The 21,493-nt window shown below is 39.5% G+C and overlaps 1 protein-coding gene across 1 annotated transcript in view; it reads right to left on the bottom strand.

The window, feature by feature from the left end:
• The window catches only part of fras1 (Fraser extracellular matrix complex subunit 1), a 386,797-nt gene that overhangs the window by 6,421 nt on the left and 358,883 nt on the right, over nt 1–21,493 (bottom strand). The window contains exons 59-72 of the mRNA XM_062981362.1: nt 20,424–20,580; nt 18,397–18,597; nt 16,197–16,384; nt 14,366–14,641; nt 13,216–13,448; nt 10,891–11,051; nt 9,377–9,591; nt 8,355–8,505; nt 7,696–7,803; nt 6,723–6,882; nt 5,030–5,146; nt 3,366–3,532; nt 2,431–2,636; nt 928–1,074 (exon numbers count right to left, since the gene is read on the bottom strand). Coding sequence (XP_062837432.1) covers nt 928–1,074; nt 2,431–2,636; nt 3,366–3,532; nt 5,030–5,146; nt 6,723–6,882; nt 7,696–7,803; nt 8,355–8,505; nt 9,377–9,591; nt 10,891–11,051; nt 13,216–13,448; nt 14,366–14,641; nt 16,197–16,384; nt 18,397–18,597; nt 20,424–20,580 — 2,487 coding nt within the window. The remainder of the gene's footprint in view (nt 1–927; nt 1,075–2,430; nt 2,637–3,365; nt 3,533–5,029; nt 5,147–6,722; nt 6,883–7,695; nt 7,804–8,354; nt 8,506–9,376; nt 9,592–10,890; nt 11,052–13,215; nt 13,449–14,365; nt 14,642–16,196; nt 16,385–18,396; nt 18,598–20,423; nt 20,581–21,493) is intronic.

The raw sequence follows: 21,493 nt of genomic DNA, 5'->3' as shown, positions 1-21,493 counted from the left end.
GGATTTAGAAGAAAACTAAAAACTTGGCTCTGCGCCCAGGCATTCAGCGAATAAGCTCATTGGCTGATGTAATCGGGTCGCAAATCTGTAATTGTAGCAGTATTGAATGCTGAGGATGGTGCAATATTGCTGCCTTGCAGCGTTTTAATTTTTGTATACTTTTTATCATGTTTTAATTGTTTTGTTTTATAGTATATTTGTTGCTGGCCCTCGTGGCAGAATGTAAGCCGCTCTGAGTCCCCTCGGGGAGAAGGGCGGGGTATAAATGCATGTAATAAATAAATAAATAAATAATTCATGAGAACACGTATCTTTATCATTCATAATTATTAAGAAACTGGCTTCAGCTCCAGTCTGGGAAAGATGCCAGGCCATTGGAATTGAAATTAGATTTAAAAACAAAAGAAAGAAAAAACACCTGCACAATTGTAATCAAGAGAAGACAACACTCAACAGAATGGCCATGAAAGGTTTTAGATGAGAGGCCCAGAAACAGCAGAGTTTGGCCATAAAGTCTTGTCCCAACAAATAATATAGCCACATAGGAAGCGATTTTAATATTAAGTAGGGTTTCCTAATTGTCTTCATAAGCAGCCGCATGAACGCATAATAGTAAAGTAACTCAGAGACAACCAGATTATAGACACTGGAGACCAGGCCATATCTTTGTTTGAAGATTGTTCACCACCAGTGTTCCAGCAAAAGATACTGCATGCTATTGAAGCAAATTGTGGACCCATTCATAAAAACAGAGCAAAGAGCAGGCCAAACTGCAAAGAGTAGTACAAGACTCACTAACGCAGGGATAGACACATGCTATGGGATTGTAGCCATTTCCTCACATCAACAATGGGGAACAAGAGTTTCCAGTGATAATTTTTTAAAACAATAAGCTTAAATATGGATGTTAACTGGTATCCTACCCACCTTATAGAGTGCATCCACTTTCATGGTGAAGCCGTCCACTCCAGGCATGCTGCTGACCAGGTACAGATCCGACAACTCGGAGGCAAAACAGGCATCAAAAGGTACATCATGGAAATATTTGTCAGTCACTTCTGGTTGATTCCGGTCCTGAAACATCAAGAAAGCAAGTAATATTTGTCTATTAACTAATCATGCTATTGCTAATTTACAGTGTATTAACACATAACGGCGCTTCATGCAGTCATGCTGGCCACATGACCTGGAGATGTCTAAGGACAACGCCGGCTCTTTGGCTTAGAAATTGAGATGAGCACCAACCCCCAGAGTTGGTCACGACTGGACTTAACGTCAGGGGAAACCTTTACCTTTAACACATGTTAAAGGAGTAGTTACTATAGCTATTTGACAAGATAGATGAGAAAACTGGGATAGGAGAATTGGAGCAAAAAAATGTGCATCTATTGCTAATTTATCTATTGCCCTGGTGGCACAGTGCTTTAAAGCTCTGAGCTGCTGAACTTGTGGACCAAAAGGTCCCAGGTTCAAATCCTGAGAGCGGAATAAGCGCCCGCTGTTAGCCCCAGCTCCTGCCAACCTAGCAGTTCGAAAACATGCAAATGTGAGTAGATCAATAGGTACCGCTCTGGCAGGAAGGTAACAGTGCTCCATGCAGTCATGCCAGCCACATGACCTTGGAGGTGTCTACGGATAACGCCGGCTCTTCGGCTTAGAAATGGAGATGAGCACCAACCCCCAGAGTCGGTCACGACTGGACTTAACGTCAGGGGAAACTTTTACCTTTTACCTATTGCTAATTTGCATTGTGTTAACACATGTTAAAAGAGAAGTTACTGTAGCTATTTGTTAGGATAGCTGGAGAAAACTGGGATAGGAGAATCGGAGCGAAGAAAGTACACCATTCTCATCATTTAAATTTCACAATGTTCTCCACTGCCCATCTCAGCAGCTTTGGAACAAATTCCATTTAGCTCAGCAATTAGAAGAAGGTGTAGATGAGCATGAGATCACAATGTATTGGAGGAAGATTTGGAAAATTTGTGTGCATGGATGGCTCTGAGTGGCGAAGGTGAATGGTGTGAAAATGTATGGGAGAATCTCAGTGGAGTGAAATGTGTGTATGTGTATTTATGTGTGTGGATGTGTAATACAGCAAATTATTGGGATATGATGGTGATTTCTGCTGGCTGCCTTTGGCCATGCCCAACACTATCACAGGGTTCTCAAAAGTTTGGTCACTCCTTCTCTAAAGAGCTCTTACCCATCTTGCTCAAATCTTGGGAAAGTTACAACTCCCAGAATCCTCCGGCCAGCATGGCCAACCTGTTTGGTGGTTCTGGAATTTGCAATACAACCCTCTGCAACATTTTCAGGGTCCCAGTTTCTGCCAAATATAAGCTGCAATGGCTGTCCATATCCATCTCAAGGACCAAGGAATTCACAGCTCAAGGCCACTCCCAAAGAAGCCAGAATGGCAGCACATACCAGCAACAAAAATCTGTGCTTTAGGTGTTTGCTGGGTTGGATGCAGCCGTATTGTGGTCCCTCATTATAGATGGTTCCTGTTGGGTCAAAGAAGGGCACATAGCCATCTTTTCCAGTACAAAGATAGACCTTTTCCAACTGAAGCTTGTAGGCTGAGTTGAGGTTTTGTTCAGGATGCCACATGACACGGCCATATAGGATTTGGCCTAAGGAGAAGAAAAACACCAGAATGAGAGGCATTCAAGCTGTCACCATTTAAAATGGGCCCAAATAAATGAAATTATTCAGAGTAACACTTGTCTCTGTCATCAGATTGAAGCACACCATTGCACTATATATTTTTTTATTTCTATCAGTAGGCTGACATCCAATTAAGCAGCTCTCCAAAAAGCCCTACATACCATAAGAACATCACTGGTTGCTACTACAGTATTTATGCACCCACCATGGGGACAACATGATTTAGATAACATGATACAAAATTTTGGATGCCTCAGTGTGCCACTTGCAAAAATGTAAAGCTGCATGTACTATGATATATCTGTGTGAGAAATCTACTTGGGAATAATACACATATTTAAAGAATAATGCTGTAAGCTTGACACAGTTTATGGCTTTGCATGTCTTAATCTGGTCTTGACTGGCTGTCTATTTAGTACCAAATAGCACAGCTGTTTGTGTGCCTTCAAATTGCCTGTCAGTCTGGAGGACTGTTCTCATTATTCCATGTGAGAGATGTCTGTTGCTATAAAACTGGTGGTATGTGAATCTTTGGCTTTAGCAGACAAAGCTCCATTTCTTTTATACCGCAATTCAATCTAAACCATATCAATTCAGCCTGCTGTATATCACTCCACCTAAAACATTTTGCAGTTCTGTTGTATGTAATGGTACATTGGTATAAGAGAAGTTCAACAAGGAAGCATAAATCAGACCTTTTGAAAATGCTCCTTTGTAGTCCATCTCTGCCATTGACATTTCTGATTTGGTTGGGTCCATCAAAAACACTTTCTCATTATTGCAGAGCTGGAACTCGGTATTCAGAGAATAGACAACAGGCACTGGCCGGTTAGTTTGTTGAAAAGCAATTGGGATCAAAAATCTAAAGGGGGAATAAAAGACATAAAAAGAGTTGGTCAATAAAACACTTTCAAAATTACACTGGAGAGCCCCAGGCATGCCTTTCCACCAGGACTGGCCTCATTCAAGGATCTCATATTGAAGGTGAAGGAAACTTGTTTTCTGCTGCTCCAGAGACAAGTGTCACAAAACTATGAAGTGCAGATTTGATAAATGTGGATTTGATATTATGTGTGGGTATGAATGAATTGAATGGCAGATGAATGAGAGCTAAATTTTGGAGACACCATTCAAATATTAAGGTCTGCAATGATTAACTACCTGCTTGCTGAATTGTAATTAAAACCTGCTAATGATAGCTGAAATAGTTGACCTGCCTGGGAAGCTGTGATAAAAACTATGACAGTGATAAGAGAAATGTTTGCATTAAGTTAAGGAAATGTTTACAACTGTTAAGAAGGAAGTCAACACAAGGCCAACACCAATCAAGAAGAATCAACTAGGATGGAGCCAGGATATTCCAGGATGGAAGACATCTATCATTTATTTACGACTTTGGGACATCAGCAAAATATTGCTATATAAGTAAACTTATGACAATCCAGAAAGTGTGACAGACAGAGAAGCTGTTCACCCGCTATGCTCTGCTCCATTGGGAAGGAGAGTGATAGTGTATGTGTCAGATCTGCTATGGGAAAGCAGGATTCTGGTCACTTTGGGGCTCTTTTTCTCAAGGGAAGAGGAATGACTGCATTTTGAAATCATGATACGTGTTGCAGGGAGTCAGTTCTGCTCTATGGGAAACAGGGACCTAATCCTTGGCAATGTTCTTAGGGAAAGAGGATGCATTTTGGACTTTTGAAATTCTGGCATTTTGAACTATGTGTTGGCAGGCTGCAGTGGAAGCTGGGTCTGGCCTAAGCAGGTGCTTCTCCAAGGAGGGAGAAAGGATATGGTCATATTTGAATGTGTGCATGAGAATGGATGCATGTGGAAGTGTGTGAATGCTGAGTGAAAATGTAATCCCCCCTTTGTCTGTTTGTTGACCAATGTAGTGGGGTGTTTGTGAGTCCAGTGTAGTTGCATGGAAGCTGTATGTATGTATGTCTAATGCTGTTCTTTGTTGTTCTGCAAATGTTCTGATATACCTCTCACACTGAAATTGAAATAAAAAGAACCTATGCTTTGAAAGTTATTGAAAAGTTATTCATAACACAAGGACATGGAGCAATGGATTTGAACTATAGGAAAAAAATATTCCACCATGACCCAAGGCAGCACATTCCACTATCAAACAGCAATAATCTCCATTTTTCTAATGCAAACATGCAGTTCTGATTGTATGACTGCATTCACCTTTTTAAGCTTTTCTTACCAATGCCGAGACGGAGGGAGTAGAAGGGGCAAATAACCCTCATTTTCTACTCATAGGATTGCTCTCAATTTTCCCTCTTGTTTTTTTTCCTTTTTAAAATAAGAATGGTAATTGAAGTTATAAATGAGATAAACACCCCCTTACTTTTCTGGAGCATGAGCAGTGCAGGGTAAAGGCTTGTCTCCTGGATCAACCCACGACTGTGTAGGCTGCACCGTACAAGGGATTAAGTAGATGGTGTATTCTCCGGAATAGTCCTTCCTGGAAATGGAGAATCATTTAGTGTAATGGTTTCTGACGTGCTTATACTCCAAAGGCCTTTGCTCAAGAGGCAAAATGCTCATTAGTTTGAAAGCTAGACAGATTGAAAACAAACACAGAAACAGGAGAGGCTTCAGGGTTAAGAACAAATAACTGTTCAAAGCTATCTGATCACATTGAGGCTATGGCAGAAAGTCAAGTCAGAAGAACTAAGGTCAATTTTAGATGGCAGCTGGATGTGTCCCGAAGACATGAGTGACATTTGTATCTCCTTTTTAATGCTTATGGGAAAAGAATATTCTCTTGAAAATAAAACCATGGATATGGACTCCTTAGTTACAGAGGACTTACTGTATAATGAAACGTCAATTCTCATCAGCCTTGGCAGTACAGTTGATGGTCAAAACAGTAGAAATTATAATATAATATAATAACATCTACAAGGCCATCAATTTACAGTTCCTCCTAGAGTTCCTACAAAGACCTATTTGCACGTCCCTCAGGAAGAACGAAGCAAGTATAAGAACTGCTTAAGCCCAAAAGAAATATCACTAATGGAAGTAATTTCATTTTGATTTTATTCAGTACTAGAATATTCTTAAGAAATTTGTTTGGTTGCATGCTGCTCAACCATTCATGCCAGTCCAGGCCCATGTTCACCAGTTTAATGAGTGCTGTCAACAGCTTTCCCTTTTGCTCATAATCCCTTGACAATTTAATAGACTGTTTAGGTTGAAGGGCCCATCATCTCTCTCTATTTTGAAATACTGGTCCAACAGGTCGCACTGGGTTTCAGAGTGAAAAGGACAATAATCACTCAAAAAGGTATTTATCACAAAAGTGATGCACAAAATATATCCCTTTTTTTCAAAGAAGGATAAATTAGGGTGGTGCTTCTTCTATCCCCAATTACCCACTCATTTCCACAGCCATACTCTTGTCTATTCTACATGGTTTGCAAGAGAGGAAGCTCAGTGGGACAGCTGGATCTACTCTAATTGCTTTTTCAAAATCAACACTCTTCATTATTTTGGGAAACATTGAGGGAACCAGGCTTATGGGTTTCACTAATCACTAAATATATTTTGGCAGAAGCTGGATGACCACTTATCAGGAATGTTACAGCTGCATCCGGCATCAGAAATCCTGCATCAAAAAGGTAACTGGACTAGATTGCTTTTTAAGATTACTGTAGAATTAACACAATTGGGCACCACTTTAACTACCATTGCTCAATGCTGTGGGATCCTGGGATTTGTAGTTTGATGTGGCACTAGCATCCTTTCATAGAGAAACTGTAGCTCCTATGATTTCATGGCTTTGAGTCATGGTCATTAAAGCATGCCACACTACATTAATTCTACATGAAATCTGTCTTTTCATTTATAATGTAGCTCTTTTTAAATATTTTACTTCCAAAGTCCTAACAATTGTCAAAGCCATTTCATTCCATCCAGTTCCTTCCAATTCCTCATCCTAGTCATAACACATTCTGGCACATCACCATTCCCAGCCTAGGCTGCCCAACTGGCTGTCTGAATCAATTTTCAAGATGGCTTGCATTTGTCTTTCTTACCTGCTGTAAGAGCTGGTTGCCCTCCAGAGCTGATAAGGGGAGTCAAATGTTTGGCCACTCCACAAAAGCTGCAGGTCAAACTCAATCCCGCCCAGGTGATCAGGCGTCATTATGAAAGACTTGGCATCAGGAAGAGTGTGATGTTCCATCACAAAGTGTCCTGTGGAGACAGGAAACATTAATGGTTGATAAGGCGAATATCACTCATTTTATATAAATACACACATCAAGCACATGAGCACGCATACACAATATTACACATACTTTAGAGCAGGAGAGGACAGAGGTGAAAGGATGGGCCCTTTTTTATCTCTGCACTCCCACAATGAGTCTATTGCGACCCAAAGTGATGTCATAACAGTCTTAGTTTCTCTGTTCCAAGTTATTACGGTCATTAAAAATACTCAAATTTTAAGCTGCAATGTTTCCCAGTTTTACGTCTTTGAGGAGAGGGTATTTTGGGGTGAAAAACTGGTCATTAAAAATGTAAAATTTCAGAGCGATCAGTCAGCTTTGGGAAGGGGGGCTCTGGAAAGCGCAGAAGAATGTTCAAAATGGACTCATGAGATGGTGAGCTCTGAGCCTGTTCTGGCTGCACCAATTTTCCAAAATCTCTGGCACAACAGAGGAATTGCAATATTATTTCCTGTATAGCAAGGAAGGGAAAGTAGCCATTGTTCTTTGACATCTCTATTTAGACATCCCAACATTGTGAGGCTGGCCTGATTCCAAAATTCAGACTCATAATTCTTCCATCTACCTTCGTATTTCCAGAATTTTATCTCAACAGAATATAACTTTTTGGACATCTATGAGTTGAAGGGTATCATCCTAGGGTTACTGAAGAGAGTGTCTTGTTTCCGACCTTAAACATCTACAGTTGGTGTCTATCCACATGTGATAACAAGCAAGTGCCAGATATTGCAAAGCAGAAAGAATGATGCTTTTCCTGAATCTTGAAGAAAGTACTTACCTCTGAACTTGGCGTGAGTCTTGAACTCAATGACCAGCCGGCCATCCTCTCGGATGTAGATCCTTATGATTTGTAGCCTGGCCGAAAGGACACTGTCGGTCTGAATACCTGCAGGAGGCAACATGTGAAGAAGGGTTATGAATCAAATTCAACCAGATATTGCCATAAGGTCAGTTCGCAGTAACTAAACCAGATGTGTATCTGTAGAGAAGCTCCACCTACCTTGTTATGCGTATATTCCACTTTTAACTTTACTATTTGGATTTGGACATGGTTCACTGATTTATTTAACTTCAAACCATTCTGAACACATTTGCTAGTGAGTAAGCCAATATCAACACAGTCTCTCAATAAACATACATTGTTTGCTACTGCTAATTTGCTTGGTTCATATTGCACAGCTTGGGAAACTGTTTTTGGACCACAACTCCCAGAATCCCCCAAATGGTAATTTTGAGTGAATCTGGAAGGTGGATCCTCCCAAACCAAAAACTCTATCCCAGTTCTACTTATTTCCTCTACATCTTCTATGGGGGAATTCAAAGTAGCCAAGTTTCTTAGTGGACCGTCTAGATCAGGGCTTGCTTAGCTTCACAGGGAAACTTCATCTCATATCTTCAGAAGGATCAGAAGGATGGAGTGGGGAGCTGGCCACTTACCTGTTCTCCAGAGAACAGTGTCATAGAAGAAAGAAAATTCCATCTCAGTGTGATGTTCAAGGGAGGCCCATCCTCTAGGAGCAGTTACATAAATGTAGGAAACGTACAAGGGGACATGGACTGTCAGAAAGGATTGAGCAGAATCTCTGACCTAACAAGACACAAGGATGAAAAAGCCAGTTTTGATACTTAGATTATTGAGTTGTCCTGCAGTGTTTTTTATTAATACCAGTTCAATTTAGCACATTATTCCCTCCAAATGCAGCCAAATGGATCTCTTATTCTGAGATCCAGAATAAATGGGGACCACATAAGCCAATGGCAGAGGTGACCTGCCAATCATGGAGTCACAATGACTTTTAAAGATCTTTTGGAAAGGAAAAGAAGTAACTTAAGAACCCACATTCCAGTTACACTATACTTTATAATTCAAATGGCAAGTGTGCTTATCCTTTTTAGCACATTTTTGTGTTACGTGACAAAACTGAACCATTTCTTCCCTTATGGTGTAAAGGGGAAATTTAGAAGCTCATCAAAAAACTCTAGATTCATTCCATTTGCATGATTATCTAAAGCAAACATGGCTGGATGCCCAGGTGCCCTTCTATCTTTCCTTCCTAATAGACAATTATTATTGAGGTGATGGGTGAAAAGAAGTATTTTAATATTGCGCAGTAAATCTGGTTTCTTCATTATTACTGAGGAGCTCTTAATTTGTGAATGTCCTTAATATGACTCTTTTTAGGAGCCAACTCATTGTTGGCCAAAAGGCATGCAGTCCTACTAAAGTTTCCTCTTGGGAGCACAGAAGATAGGAATATCTGGCCCTAATGATGTTTGACTTTAGCTCCCATCCGTCTCAGCCAGCATCCTCAATGGGCTTGGATGATGGGAGCTGCAATGTGAAGACACTGGGAAAGCCAAAGTTCCCTAAATCTGCAGTCGTCTCTCCTTTTGAGCCCAGCAGATGAGTTTTCCTCGACTGACAGTTACCTGGAGTGACCCCAAATGAAGACCATTACCTGGAAGTCTGCAGTGACTGATCCTCCACAAACATCAATCAATTCTGTCATGTCATAGTAAGCATCAAAAGTCCAAATGCAGCTCTTCAGGTTCAGATGTTTATAAAGCTGGATCGTCTTTGGCTCTCTCACATTAGGATCAAACTGGTATGCCCGATCAAATCCAGGGCCCAGAATGAGACTGTTATAGGTCACTTCATCCAGGAATCCAGCTTCTGGGATGGAAGAAAGGGAAGCCGCTTATTACTGTGTATGCATGTATGTGACTAAGTTTCTGTGGGATCACTACTTGTGTATGTGTGTGTTAAGAGAAAAACACCTGGTCAATTACAACTCATGGTTGAGTAATTGGAACAATCAGGGCTAACAGGCTTGAGCCACTCCCTGAATGGGGTATATCTGGGAAATGTTTGTAATGTCTTTTGGGGACTTACTGAATACTTGCTGAGAGCCTACTATGCATGAGTTTAATGCAAGGAATGTTATGTGAGTTTTGTTGCTGGAAGTTTTATTGTGATTTTTTTGACTCTGCTACTTAAGAGTAAATTTTTGATTTTCTTCCATTTTCCTGGCTTGTTTTCTTTTGCTCATTGTGGATACACCAAAGGACTGGATAAGTCTGGACAGGACTACACGCAGTTTGTTTTTTCAACAAACCCGTAACTTTATGTCATGCTTAAGCTGCCTCTGGTCTACCACTTAAATATATTTGATGCTTGATTAGGTAGATACATATTTGCTCTTTGCAATAATAAGGACACACTCAACACAGTACCATTTTCAGCATCCTGCCACGTAGATGTTGCCAGGATAGACATGGTGCTTTGCTGGATTTGGCCAAAACTGTCTCCAGTCAACAATCTTTGCAGGGACATGTCAAATAAGGAGACCAGCAAGGCCATCCCCTACCACCATCATTCCCCAACAATGTTTTTTTGAATCATTGAATCATAGGGTTGGAAGAAATAACAAGGATAATCTAGGCCAACCTTCTTCCATGCAGAAATATATAATCAAAGCCCTCTGACCATGCAGCCTCTATTTAAAAACCTCAAAGTAGGAGACCTCACTCCACCCCAAGGCAGTGTATTACACTGTGGAACAGCTTTGACCATCAGGAAGTTCTTCCTAATGGTGTTAATTTGTGTTCAGCTTGTCGTGTACGAAGGGTCCTAGACCCTTTTCAATGTAATATTGTTAGATCCAGCGTAACCCATCCTATATCTGTTTGTTTCATTTTTTTCTGCCTAGGTATAGTACTTATATTATCTAACCAATGGGGCATAGGTTCTGGGTCCCATTCAGAAGAATAAGAATAAGAGTTGATAAATACTATTTATTTATTTCAACATCTTGAAATGAAAGAAATACACAGTATTATATATATAAAAAAGTCTCCCTCCCTCCTTCCATTAACACCATTAAATCTGAATCTAAACTTGCAGACTGCTAGTGGAGAAATGGCTGTTTAGTCAGTGTGTGCATTGGACTGCAAACACTAGGAATATTATTACCTGAGATGCCTTTAAGCTCCTGGACGCTGACAAGGTTGGAACAGACATGTTGGTGCCTATAGATAGATTCTGACAAGAGGAAATGCAGGTTGTGCAGCGGCATAGTGGAGATGAGTGGAAGCATCCCATCTTGGTGAGGAATCTGCACCGAGATATGGATCCTGTAGTATTAGAAAGAGACAGAAAGCAGAGTGGGCACAGGAGGATGCACCAGACAAAATGCAAACCTGTTGCAAGAAATGAGTTGTAAATTAGGCCTCATCTACACCTTCCATATAATTTAGTTTCAAGCTGGTATTGAAGAAAGTGGTTTCATTGTGCAGATGATTACACAGGAAATCCTGGAATCACTTTGAGGCCTGGTTGGTTATTACGCAAACCACAGAATACTGATGCTCATTAAGGGCTTTTTGTAGAACTCCAACTTCTGTAGGAGTTTCGTGTTCTATTGCAGCAATTTGAAGCTAGCTTTGTATTAAATGATCAGTATAGATAGGACCTTAATCTCTGATCCAGAAGATGGAATTAAACTGGTTTACAAATTAATGTTCACTATCCTATGCATACCCCAAGATGCTTCAGGCCATTTGTTATATTCACTATCACTATAGTAGCTGACTGCTAACATGATAGGACTTCCTTTCTCCTTTCTAGACTGTCCTCAAAGCTCTAAAGAGCAGGTCATGAGAGTCCAAAGAAATGGTGGTGGCAAAGAAAGGGGAATCTTCTACTTCTCTCATCAGAAGTAGCTCTATCAACAGAACAACTCTACCAACTCTTGGCTTCTGTGCTCAATATAAGGCACCTAGATACATCATGGTCTTCCTACTGGATGATACCATCAATGTGCAGTGAGATAGAAGTGGGGTACAGGAATCCTAGAGTTATTGTGAAGAGGAGAAAGGTAAAAATAATTCCTTATGAGCCCTCAAGTATTTAATAATAATAATAATAATAATAATAATAATAATAATAATAATAATAATACTAAGACTACAAACAGAGGCACAACTATGTGGCCCAAATGATTCATTGGAACTTATGCCTCAAGTACCACCTGCCAGCAGCAAAGAACTGGTGGGATCACAAACCTGCAAAAGTATTGGAAAATGAACATGCAAAGATACTGTGGGACTTCCGAATCCAGACTGACAAAGTTCTGGAACACAACACACCAGACATCACAGTTGTGGAAAATAAAAAGGTTTGGATCATTGATGTCGCCATCCCAGGTGACAGTCGCATTGACGAAAAACAACAGGAAAAACTCAGCCGCTATCAGGACCTCAAGATTGAACTTCAAAGACTCTGGCAGAAACCAGTGCAGGTGGTCCCAGTGGTGATGGGCACATTGGGTGCCGTGCCAAAAGATCTCAGCCAGCATTTGGAAACAATAGACATTGACAAAATCACGATCTGCCAACTGCAAAAGGCCACCCTGCTGGGATCTGCGCGCATCATCCGAAAATACATCACACAGTCCTAGACACTTGGGAAGTGTTCGACTTGTGATTTTGTGATATGAAATCCAGCATATCTATCTTGTTTGCTGTGTCATAATAAAATAATAACAACAACAACTTTATTTTTATACCACGCCCCATCTCCCCGAAGGGTCTCGGGGCGGTTTACATGGGGCCTTGCCCAATACAACAATATAATAACAACAACAAAACAATAAAACAACTATCCCAACAATAAAAACATCAGCATCAATAAAACAGTCATTTCTCAGTATTCCACTCCTTGCAAAAAAACAAAACAAAAAACGGAATAATCAAATTTAACACACTTAACAAACATTTTTGCCCACACTTTCCTTGATACTTTATTACCAAAATTATGTTTTTGCTTTCCTCTTTGTTTTCAACCAAAAAGCAATTAATTAACGACGCCCAGATGTTCAAGTGTTAGAAATGCTGCAATTAAAAAGTGAAATGGATTACTATAAAAAAAACTTTTTACTAAGTGACTTTTTAAGATACCAGTAGCTCTATCATACTTTGATATTTGCTGCATTAGAAAAAAAAATGCTTAAAGTGGTTTTTCTCTGCTACAACAAGACAAAATCAAGCTATTTATCTTATGCTTTTTTAAAACCTTGCTATGATTTTTCAGTAAAAAAAATCATTATAGTAGTAGCAGAACTTGGCAAAGTTACTTTTATGGATATATTTCCCAGATTCATTCAACCAGTAGGGCAAGGTACCACGTCTAGGGAATTCTGGGAGCTGTAGTTCAAAGAAGTACCTTTGCCAAGCTCTGGGAAATGGAATGCTCCTAAGCCCACCTGGCCATTAGGCTCTCTGTCCCCTTTGCATCTACCTGTTGGGGTGCTCTTTGTGTTTGACATCCAGATACTTCAATGTGGCAATGAACGACTGGGCTTGGAAGCCCCGAGCTGTTCCAGATACCACTGGTGTGTGGCAAATGGCGCTGTCTGTCCCAATGGTGACTATGTTGCTTCTCAGTGGTGTGCCGGCATGGCCAACCTTATCCACGGCTTTGGCCACACACCTCACGTGGAATCGCCGGCTGAAGTAAATGCTGTCCAGCACCTGAGAAGGATGAAATAGGAAATTAAAGAATCCCAAGTGTGGGCCAAGAGCTAATAACAACAATCTTAATTATTGGAGACCAAATCAAGACCGAACTCTCCCTAGAAGCCGAGATTATTACACTGACAATGTCATACTTTGACCATATCATAAGAAGAGATAATGTGCTAGAAAAGACAATTATGCTCGGGAAAGTCAAAGACAGTAGGAAAAGATGGTAACACTGATACTTCGGCTATATCATGAGAAGAGATAATGTGCTAGAAAAGACAATAATGCTTGGGAAGGTAGAAGGCCATAGGAAAAGAGGAAGACTGCATTCCAGATAGATAGACTTGATCAAGGAAGCTTGTGTCTTTGCAAGACTCGAGCAGATTGGTTGACGATAGGTGGGAAATAATATGGAAGCACAGCAAGAGCAAAGATAAGGAGAAACATTACATTTTATGGTTCTCCATTTTTAAGTTATAAGCTTAGTTCCAGGGAGTTAGAATGAAAGTGTAATTTAATTCATTTCCATATGCTTGTCTATTTTGTAGTTTTGTAGTTCACCATGTGAATAATATACACACAAGGAGGCATTTTAATATATAAAAAAAGAGGTAAAGGTTTTCCCCTGACGTTAAGTCCAGTCGTGACCGACTCTGCGGGTTGGTGCTCATCTCCATTTCTAAGCCAAAGAGCCGGCGTTGTCCGTAGACACCTCCAAGGTCATGTGACCGGCATGACTGCATGGAGCGCCATTACCTTCCTGCCAGAGCGGTACCTATTGATCTACTCACATTTTAATATATAGCCTGATCCTTTTGTTTCCAATATGGCATACAGCATCCCATCTTTTCAAGGTAAAGTCCAATAAAATCCACTCTATTTGCTTCCACTGACCATGTTGTTTAACTCTCGGCCTTCATACATACCATGTGATTGACACTGGTGAATGGAGTGTTGTCCGTAATCGTTTCGAAGGGAGATCTGGCCCCATTTCCATCAGTAGGAGTTGCCACTTCCCAGCTGAACTGTATGGATGATTGGTTAATCCCGGCTTCACTGCAGCGCTCCTTCATAACTGAGTACTTGGGAAAGTGAGGATCACAAGGAGTCACACAGATCAATGGATAACCTGGAGAGGGAGATTTCTTTGCACTTTCTTTAGTTTCTTCTTCTACATGGTCATACTCTGACAGTGTCACCACCTGCAGCAAAATGGCATAAGAGAAACGTATTCAAGGAAAGGAACTCCTTCACTTTTTATGACTTAACAGCTTAACCAGACGTGAAATCTATCTTAAAATATATGAAGTGATACCATTCAGAAGATTGGAGGAGCTTGTTTTCTGCTGGATTCAAATTACAAGAAATATATTCCACTTTAACATTAAGATGAAATTATTTACTGTAAACGCTGTTTGATAGTGGAGCAAGTTGTCTCAGAAGGTGGTGGTCTCCACCTTGGAAGATCTTTAAACAAAGGTTGTACAGGAAGCCTTCAAGAGCGCTTTAGTTGGATGCCAAGGGGTTGGAATATAGGGCCTTGTTGTCTTATTTCTAAGTTTCTATGATTTCATGGCCTGGTAGACCCCTACCATCTAACTCAGGGCTGGGGAACTGTGGCAGGTCCAGGGCAACAGTTTGAATATGCTTGGTCTATATCAAAGAATTGCTGGACAGGATCGAAGTATCTCAATTCTTGTAGCCTGTTATGCCATTTTCTTCTCACTGCCCTTGAACTTTCCCATATTTTCTGGTAAGTTGCCATTGTTTTTGCAAAGATTAAGCAAGTAGGGTTGAGGTTTCACTGCAGAAATAAGCAATGAAAGGACTTATGGCCAAATTTGACCCACTAAGGAAAAACAACTTGCCCTCCAAAGAAACAAGAAGTGAATGTGGAGGAAGCATCAGCAAAGGCAATAGTATTTGATGGTCATCTACTTTTGAACAAGGGCATGAACCCAACCTCCTGATCTTCACCCCACAGCCATCTCCTAAAACTAATGGCTGATCCTAACTCTGCTTATGATCCTACTTGGCTTCAATAGAAGGGATTACACAAGAGATCAAATGTGAGGAATTTCTTTCAGCCCAAGTCTTATTTCAACTTTGGAGCCTCCGATGGCCTAGGGGATAAAAGCCTTGTGACTTGAAGGTTGGGTTGCTGACCTGAAGGCTGCCAGGTTCAAATCCTACCCAAGGAGAGCACGGATGAGCTGCCTCTGTCAGCTCCAGCTCCATGCGGGGACATGAGAGAAGCCTCCCACAAGGATGGTAAAACATCAAAAACATCCGGGCGTCCCCTGGGAAACGTCCTTGCAGACGGCCAATTCTCTCACTCCAGAAGCAACTCCGGTTGCTCCTGACACGGAAAAAAAAAACAACTTTGTAGTTCTTCTCAAACATTGTACTCATATATGGTAAAAACATGGGACCAAAAATACTGGCACATATTACTGTAAGTTACAGCTCCTTGGAAAAGTGTTCAGAATTTTCAAAAGGAGAAGTCTGCGCTTTGGTATACCCCATTCTATCAATTCATTCTGATGCATGTTTAAGCCAGGCTCATGTCACAACAAAAAGTCCTATATAAGAACTAGATCTGAACTGATCATTCAGGTTAAATAACTTACAACAACAACAACAACAACAAAACTTTATTTATATATCGCTCTATCTCCGATAAGGACTCAGAGCGGTTTACACATAATAAAAACATTCAATACATATACATAATCCAAAGTACAAGAACCAACTTACAATAGGAGGTGCTGGTAAAATGAGACTTCCAGCAGCTTCCTGGTCAAGAATGGTCACAATTGTAGTGGTGATCTCCCCCAGGACAGCTTCAACAGGATCATCGGGTCCTAATACCAGTGAGAAGGACTCATGCCACTCCTTGTCTTCATTAGACATGATCTCCACTTTAAATATGATATGATCCACACCTGCATGAGAAGACATGGAAACAGATTGAATCACACCAACCTGCTATCTGATGAAGAATTTAAATGCTTTTAGTAAAGAAATGAGAAGGGTCAGACCTTCTAAACTGCTGTAATATAAGCAAACACAGGATTTATCTTAACCTCTTTGGATCTTATTATTTAAACAGTCTTCCTTCCCTTTTTTTTAAAGCATACAATTTAATGGATTCTTTGACGGATTTACTAACAGATGCCATGTGAAGATTAATGGGGCCTGACAGACTTTAATAAAAATCTATGATCCAAAATATGCCTCCCATATTCTTGCTCAGAGGCATATCTGGTTTGATTCTTTACAAGAACCACAAAACTGATGTTTTTTTGAGATTTTCTGTAGGGGTTGGAAGACGTACTATAGATTGATATGTTTGAAAAAGGGCCAGCGAAACAGAAAAGCCTGGATGTAAGTAAAACTGAAGATATGTTCTGCAATGGAATTGAGAACAGAGGACACAACATGAGGGAACATGTGGAACAAAGGAACCAAAGGATCAGGTAGACGAGGCAGACTGGACGGATGGGGTATCTTTGAACTGGGAAGCAGAAGAAGCTTATGGAGGTAGGAATTGGCTAGAGAAAAACATAGTACCCAACCTAAGGATAAGAAGCAATGGATACCCTCCAGGTATAGATGAAGACTTTTTATCTCATTGACTCTGATCTTAATCTTCTCACTGAAATAAATAGGGGCAAGGGCTGAAATTCTAAACACATATTTTGGGATTAATCCAAGTCCCTATGAAACTTACTTCTGAGTAGTCATCTGTAGGTTTGCACTAGGAATGTAACTACAGTGATAAAATGCCCCAGTGTGCTCTTTATGAGCCTGGGAAATGAGCTACAGAATCAGGGCAAGGGGATGAGCTTTTTTTTTTTACTATATAGTATAATCCACTGTATCCAAGGGGGATACATCTCTCAAATTACAGTAGAGTCTCACTTATCCAAGTCTTGCTTATCCAAGCTTCTGGATTATCCAAGCCATTTTTGTAGTCAATGTTTTCAATATATCATGATATTTTGGTGCTAAATTTGTAAATACAGTAATTACAACATAACATTACTGCGTATTGAACTACTTTTTCTGTCAAATTTGTTGTCTAACATGATGTTTTGGTGCTTCATTTGTAAAATCATAACCTAATTTGATGTTTAATAGGCTTTTCCTTAATCTTTCCTTATTATCCAACATATTCACTTATCCAATGTTCTGCCGGCCCGTTTAGCTTGGATAAGTGAGACTCTACTGTACTTTGGAAACAGGAAACAATGAATAACAGGAAACTCTGTTGAAATCAATGACTTCTGCTGGAAAATTCCACACAGTCACCCTGGAGGACCTACAAAACTCCTAGAGATATACTCTATACTAACTACTGGCAAATGGATGCCATGGAATTGCCTGGACAGCCTACTAACTTTATTAAGAGGTGTAGTTTGGATATGGTTAGATGAAACTAAGAATACTAGCCCCACAAGTATAAGAATTATACTGTATTGCCAAGAACTCATAGAATCTCCCAACTAGCAAAACCAGTTTGGATTTATAAGCCAAAAAGTAACTTCCCCCAACAATCTCTGGTTATTAAACTCCTTATTGTTGCATTTTAAAGAGTGCAAAGCTTTAAAAGCTTACAGTCTGAAAAGCTTACAGTCTACAATTTAACACCTGAGGAGTGAGGGATCAAGGAAGGTTTAAAATGAAAACAGGAGCTAAATTTCATATATTTATAAAGCAATTAAATCCAGGTCTCTGTGTTCAAATGTTTTACAAACTTCTCTTTATTTGCTTTGTGACAGTATTTTTTTATTTTGCACTTTGGCTTTGGGATATTAATTTCTATGAACTGTCATATGGCACAAAATAAAGTTCGTAAAGTATGCAACACAAATGCATTTTTGTCTGTGAAAAATGCCTAATACAATCAAACCAGTGGTCCTCCAGTTCACTACATCTATTCTATGTGTTTTACCGGGGCTAAATTTGAGAACTCGACTCTTTGGGTAATAATCAATGCCAGACTGGGCTGATCCATCACGGGTGCTGCAGCGAACTTTGGAGGTCCTGTTCTGATCTCCCCTCCGGATCACTTTGACGTTTAAGAAAGCAACACCCTCGGGCCCTGGAGGTTCACGGACTTGGTAGGCAGCTTCTTCAAACTCAATGGTGGGTGCTGGAAATAATGGGAAAAGAAACACTATGCATCAACAGCAGTATCCAAAGGTGAAGAACAATATAATGTGGCATGAGATCCTATGAATAATTTCCAAATAATAAGATGCATCTGAGGAAGCAGACAAAGGGTGTGTCTACATTACAGAAGTAACAAAGTTTCACATCACTTTAACTGCCATGGCTTAATGTTATGGAATCATGGGCCTTGTAGTTTTGCTTCTCTGCTAAAGTGTGCTGGCGACTCACATAATTACCAATTCCAGTGGTGTCAATTCTACAGTGTAGATCACTGATGGCCAACCTATGACATGCGTGTCAGCACTGACACGCCTAGCCATTTTTGCTGACACGCTGCTGCATGCAGATTGATTGGATGACTATGTCTTTTGTGGCCAAATTCGGTGTGATTTGGTCCAGTGGTTTTGTTGTTTACTCCATGGGAATTATGCACATTACATTATCATTATATCATTCTATCATTATTCTATTGTTATTGTAGTATATTATCATATTATTTCTATTATATTATTATTATATTATTCATTATTCATGACTACATTGAAACTACAATAGAGAGAAATCAGCGTGGAAACTGCAAGAGGTACCATAGATTGTTGTACATAGAAATAAGGGTAGTAAATAGTTTTTGATTTATTAAATACAGTTATATATTACAATTATACATTTTTGTTATTTAAACTATACATATTGCAAAATTATGGTTTTTTTCTTGAAGTGACACATCACCCAAGTCATGCTAGGTTTTTTTTTTTGGTGAATTTTGACACACCAAGTGCAAAAGGTTGCCCATCATTGGTGTAGATGCACCTTTAGACTACTGAAACCTATGTTACCAACTTCATTCTCTCAATTAATCTCTAAGGTGCTATAAAATCCCTATGTACACAATAGTGTTATTAAAAATGTTCTTAACACTGACCAATGTTGGTAGCTGACAAGAAGAAGGAAGATTAATTTCCTGACAGATTTCAGGACACAGTGATGCTTGATAGCTGTGCTAAAACTTAACAGCAGTTAAATCATTCCACTCACTCAAGTCAGGATTATTTATAGACCCCTCTTCTGAAATTACTGAACCCAGAGTCATTGAAAGAGAACTCGGGGGACCATTATAAAGTAAAAAAAAAAAAAAAAACCTCTTTGAAATGTTTTACTTCAAGAAGTATGACTATTAAGTGGAACGATAACAGAAGTTTACAAAATTTAATTATACATGGTGTGGAATCAGCTGAATCTTAATTCAAAATTAATGATTGTGCCCCTAGTTGTAGGCAGCGGGGGAATTTATGGGCTGCAGTGTTGGTCAAGTGGTGTTCCTGTTTTCCCTCCACAACAATGACTTTATTCCACCAGTCAATCACTCTTACGCCCTTCTTTCCCTCACTAGCTTACAAGTGGAACATTAGCTGTGTTCCATCTCATATCTTCCTGTTTTGTTTAGGAGGTTTTAATTCTTCTTTTGGCTGCATATGTGATCATAGAATTAGATACAAAGAGAAGGCAAGTGGGAAGGGAGCCTCTGGCTGACTGGTGGCCGAAGAGCCTTGTCCTTTCCAAACCACTTTAGCTTTGTCCTTGCTGATAGTTTAGCAGAGTCTTCTGATTCAGTGACTCTCAGAACACTTCATATTTAATTCTGTGATCACATATGCAGCCAAAAGAAGAATTAAAGCCTCCTAAACAAAACAGGAAGATATGAGAAGGTCAAAGTTAAATGACGGTTCTGTGTTGAGGCTCAAATATACGTCCCAGATCTGGAAAGGATGAAAACAGTTGCGGAGTTCAAATATATTTAAATCTTACCATCTTCATCATTGGAAATGACAACTGTGGCCACGTTGTTCTTCCCAACTGTAGCCCCACTCCAATGGTTTCCAAGGGGGTGGCTCAGATATATCTGGAATTTCTCCTCTGGTTCAAATGCAGAGTCATCATTGATAAAGACCGTGCAGTTCTTCACCTAAAGCCAAGGACAGCAACCATTCAAGAGTAGAAGGAACCTTGTGTGATTAATTTATTAAAATTATTATATCCTGCATCCTATTTAGAAATATTCAAAGCACTTTGCCTGGTACTATGATAAATGATATAATGACCATAAGAAATAAGAGCAAGAAAATGACTTAACATGACAAAATGATTCAGACTAAAGCTAGATAAAATGGCTTAAAATTATGGAGTAATATTTTGTTTATTTATGTTATATCATAAGTGTTCTTCTGAACAAGGATAGAAAGGCTAATAACTTTTATAAATCACAGTTCAAAATGCAAACTCAACATTATCATTGTAATCGGAAAAATCACAGATGTAGTATAAGATACTTTAAAATGAACACCAAAGATCTGAATTAAGGGCTATGTACAAGGTTCTTGGAATAATGGAATTAAGTAATTTATATGTTTTTAATGCTTTTTAATGTTTGTATAATGTATTTTTAATGATTACTGTTAATGGTTTTAATGTGTTGTTAATTTTATTGATTGTTTGGCATTGAATCTTGCCGGGTGTTGTAAGCCGCCTTGAGTCCCCTTGGGTGAGAAAGGCAGGGTAAAAATGTTGTAAATAAATAAATAAATAAATAAAAGACGGGCAAAGAAACACATCTTGTCACCTTGCACAAATAAACACAGGTTGAGCATTCATTATCTGGAATTATGAAATCCAAAATACTCCAAAACCCACGATTCCCCACATCGGTGGCGGAGATAATTATAACTTTGCTTTTAGATAGTTCTATGTAGACAAACTTTGTTTCACTAAAAAAAAATATTGTGCATAAAATTACCTTCAGGCTATGTGTACAATGTGTATATGAAACATAAATCAATTCTATGTGTAGACTTGGTTTCCATTTTCTCATACAAGAATTC

Source organism: Anolis carolinensis, chromosome 5, assembly GCF_035594765.1.
Source record: "Anolis carolinensis isolate JA03-04 chromosome 5, rAnoCar3.1.pri, whole genome shotgun sequence".
In the NCBI taxonomy this organism is placed as follows: domain Eukaryota; kingdom Metazoa; phylum Chordata; class Lepidosauria; order Squamata; family Dactyloidae; genus Anolis; species Anolis carolinensis.
This window is presented reverse-complemented; position numbering and strand designations above follow the sequence as displayed.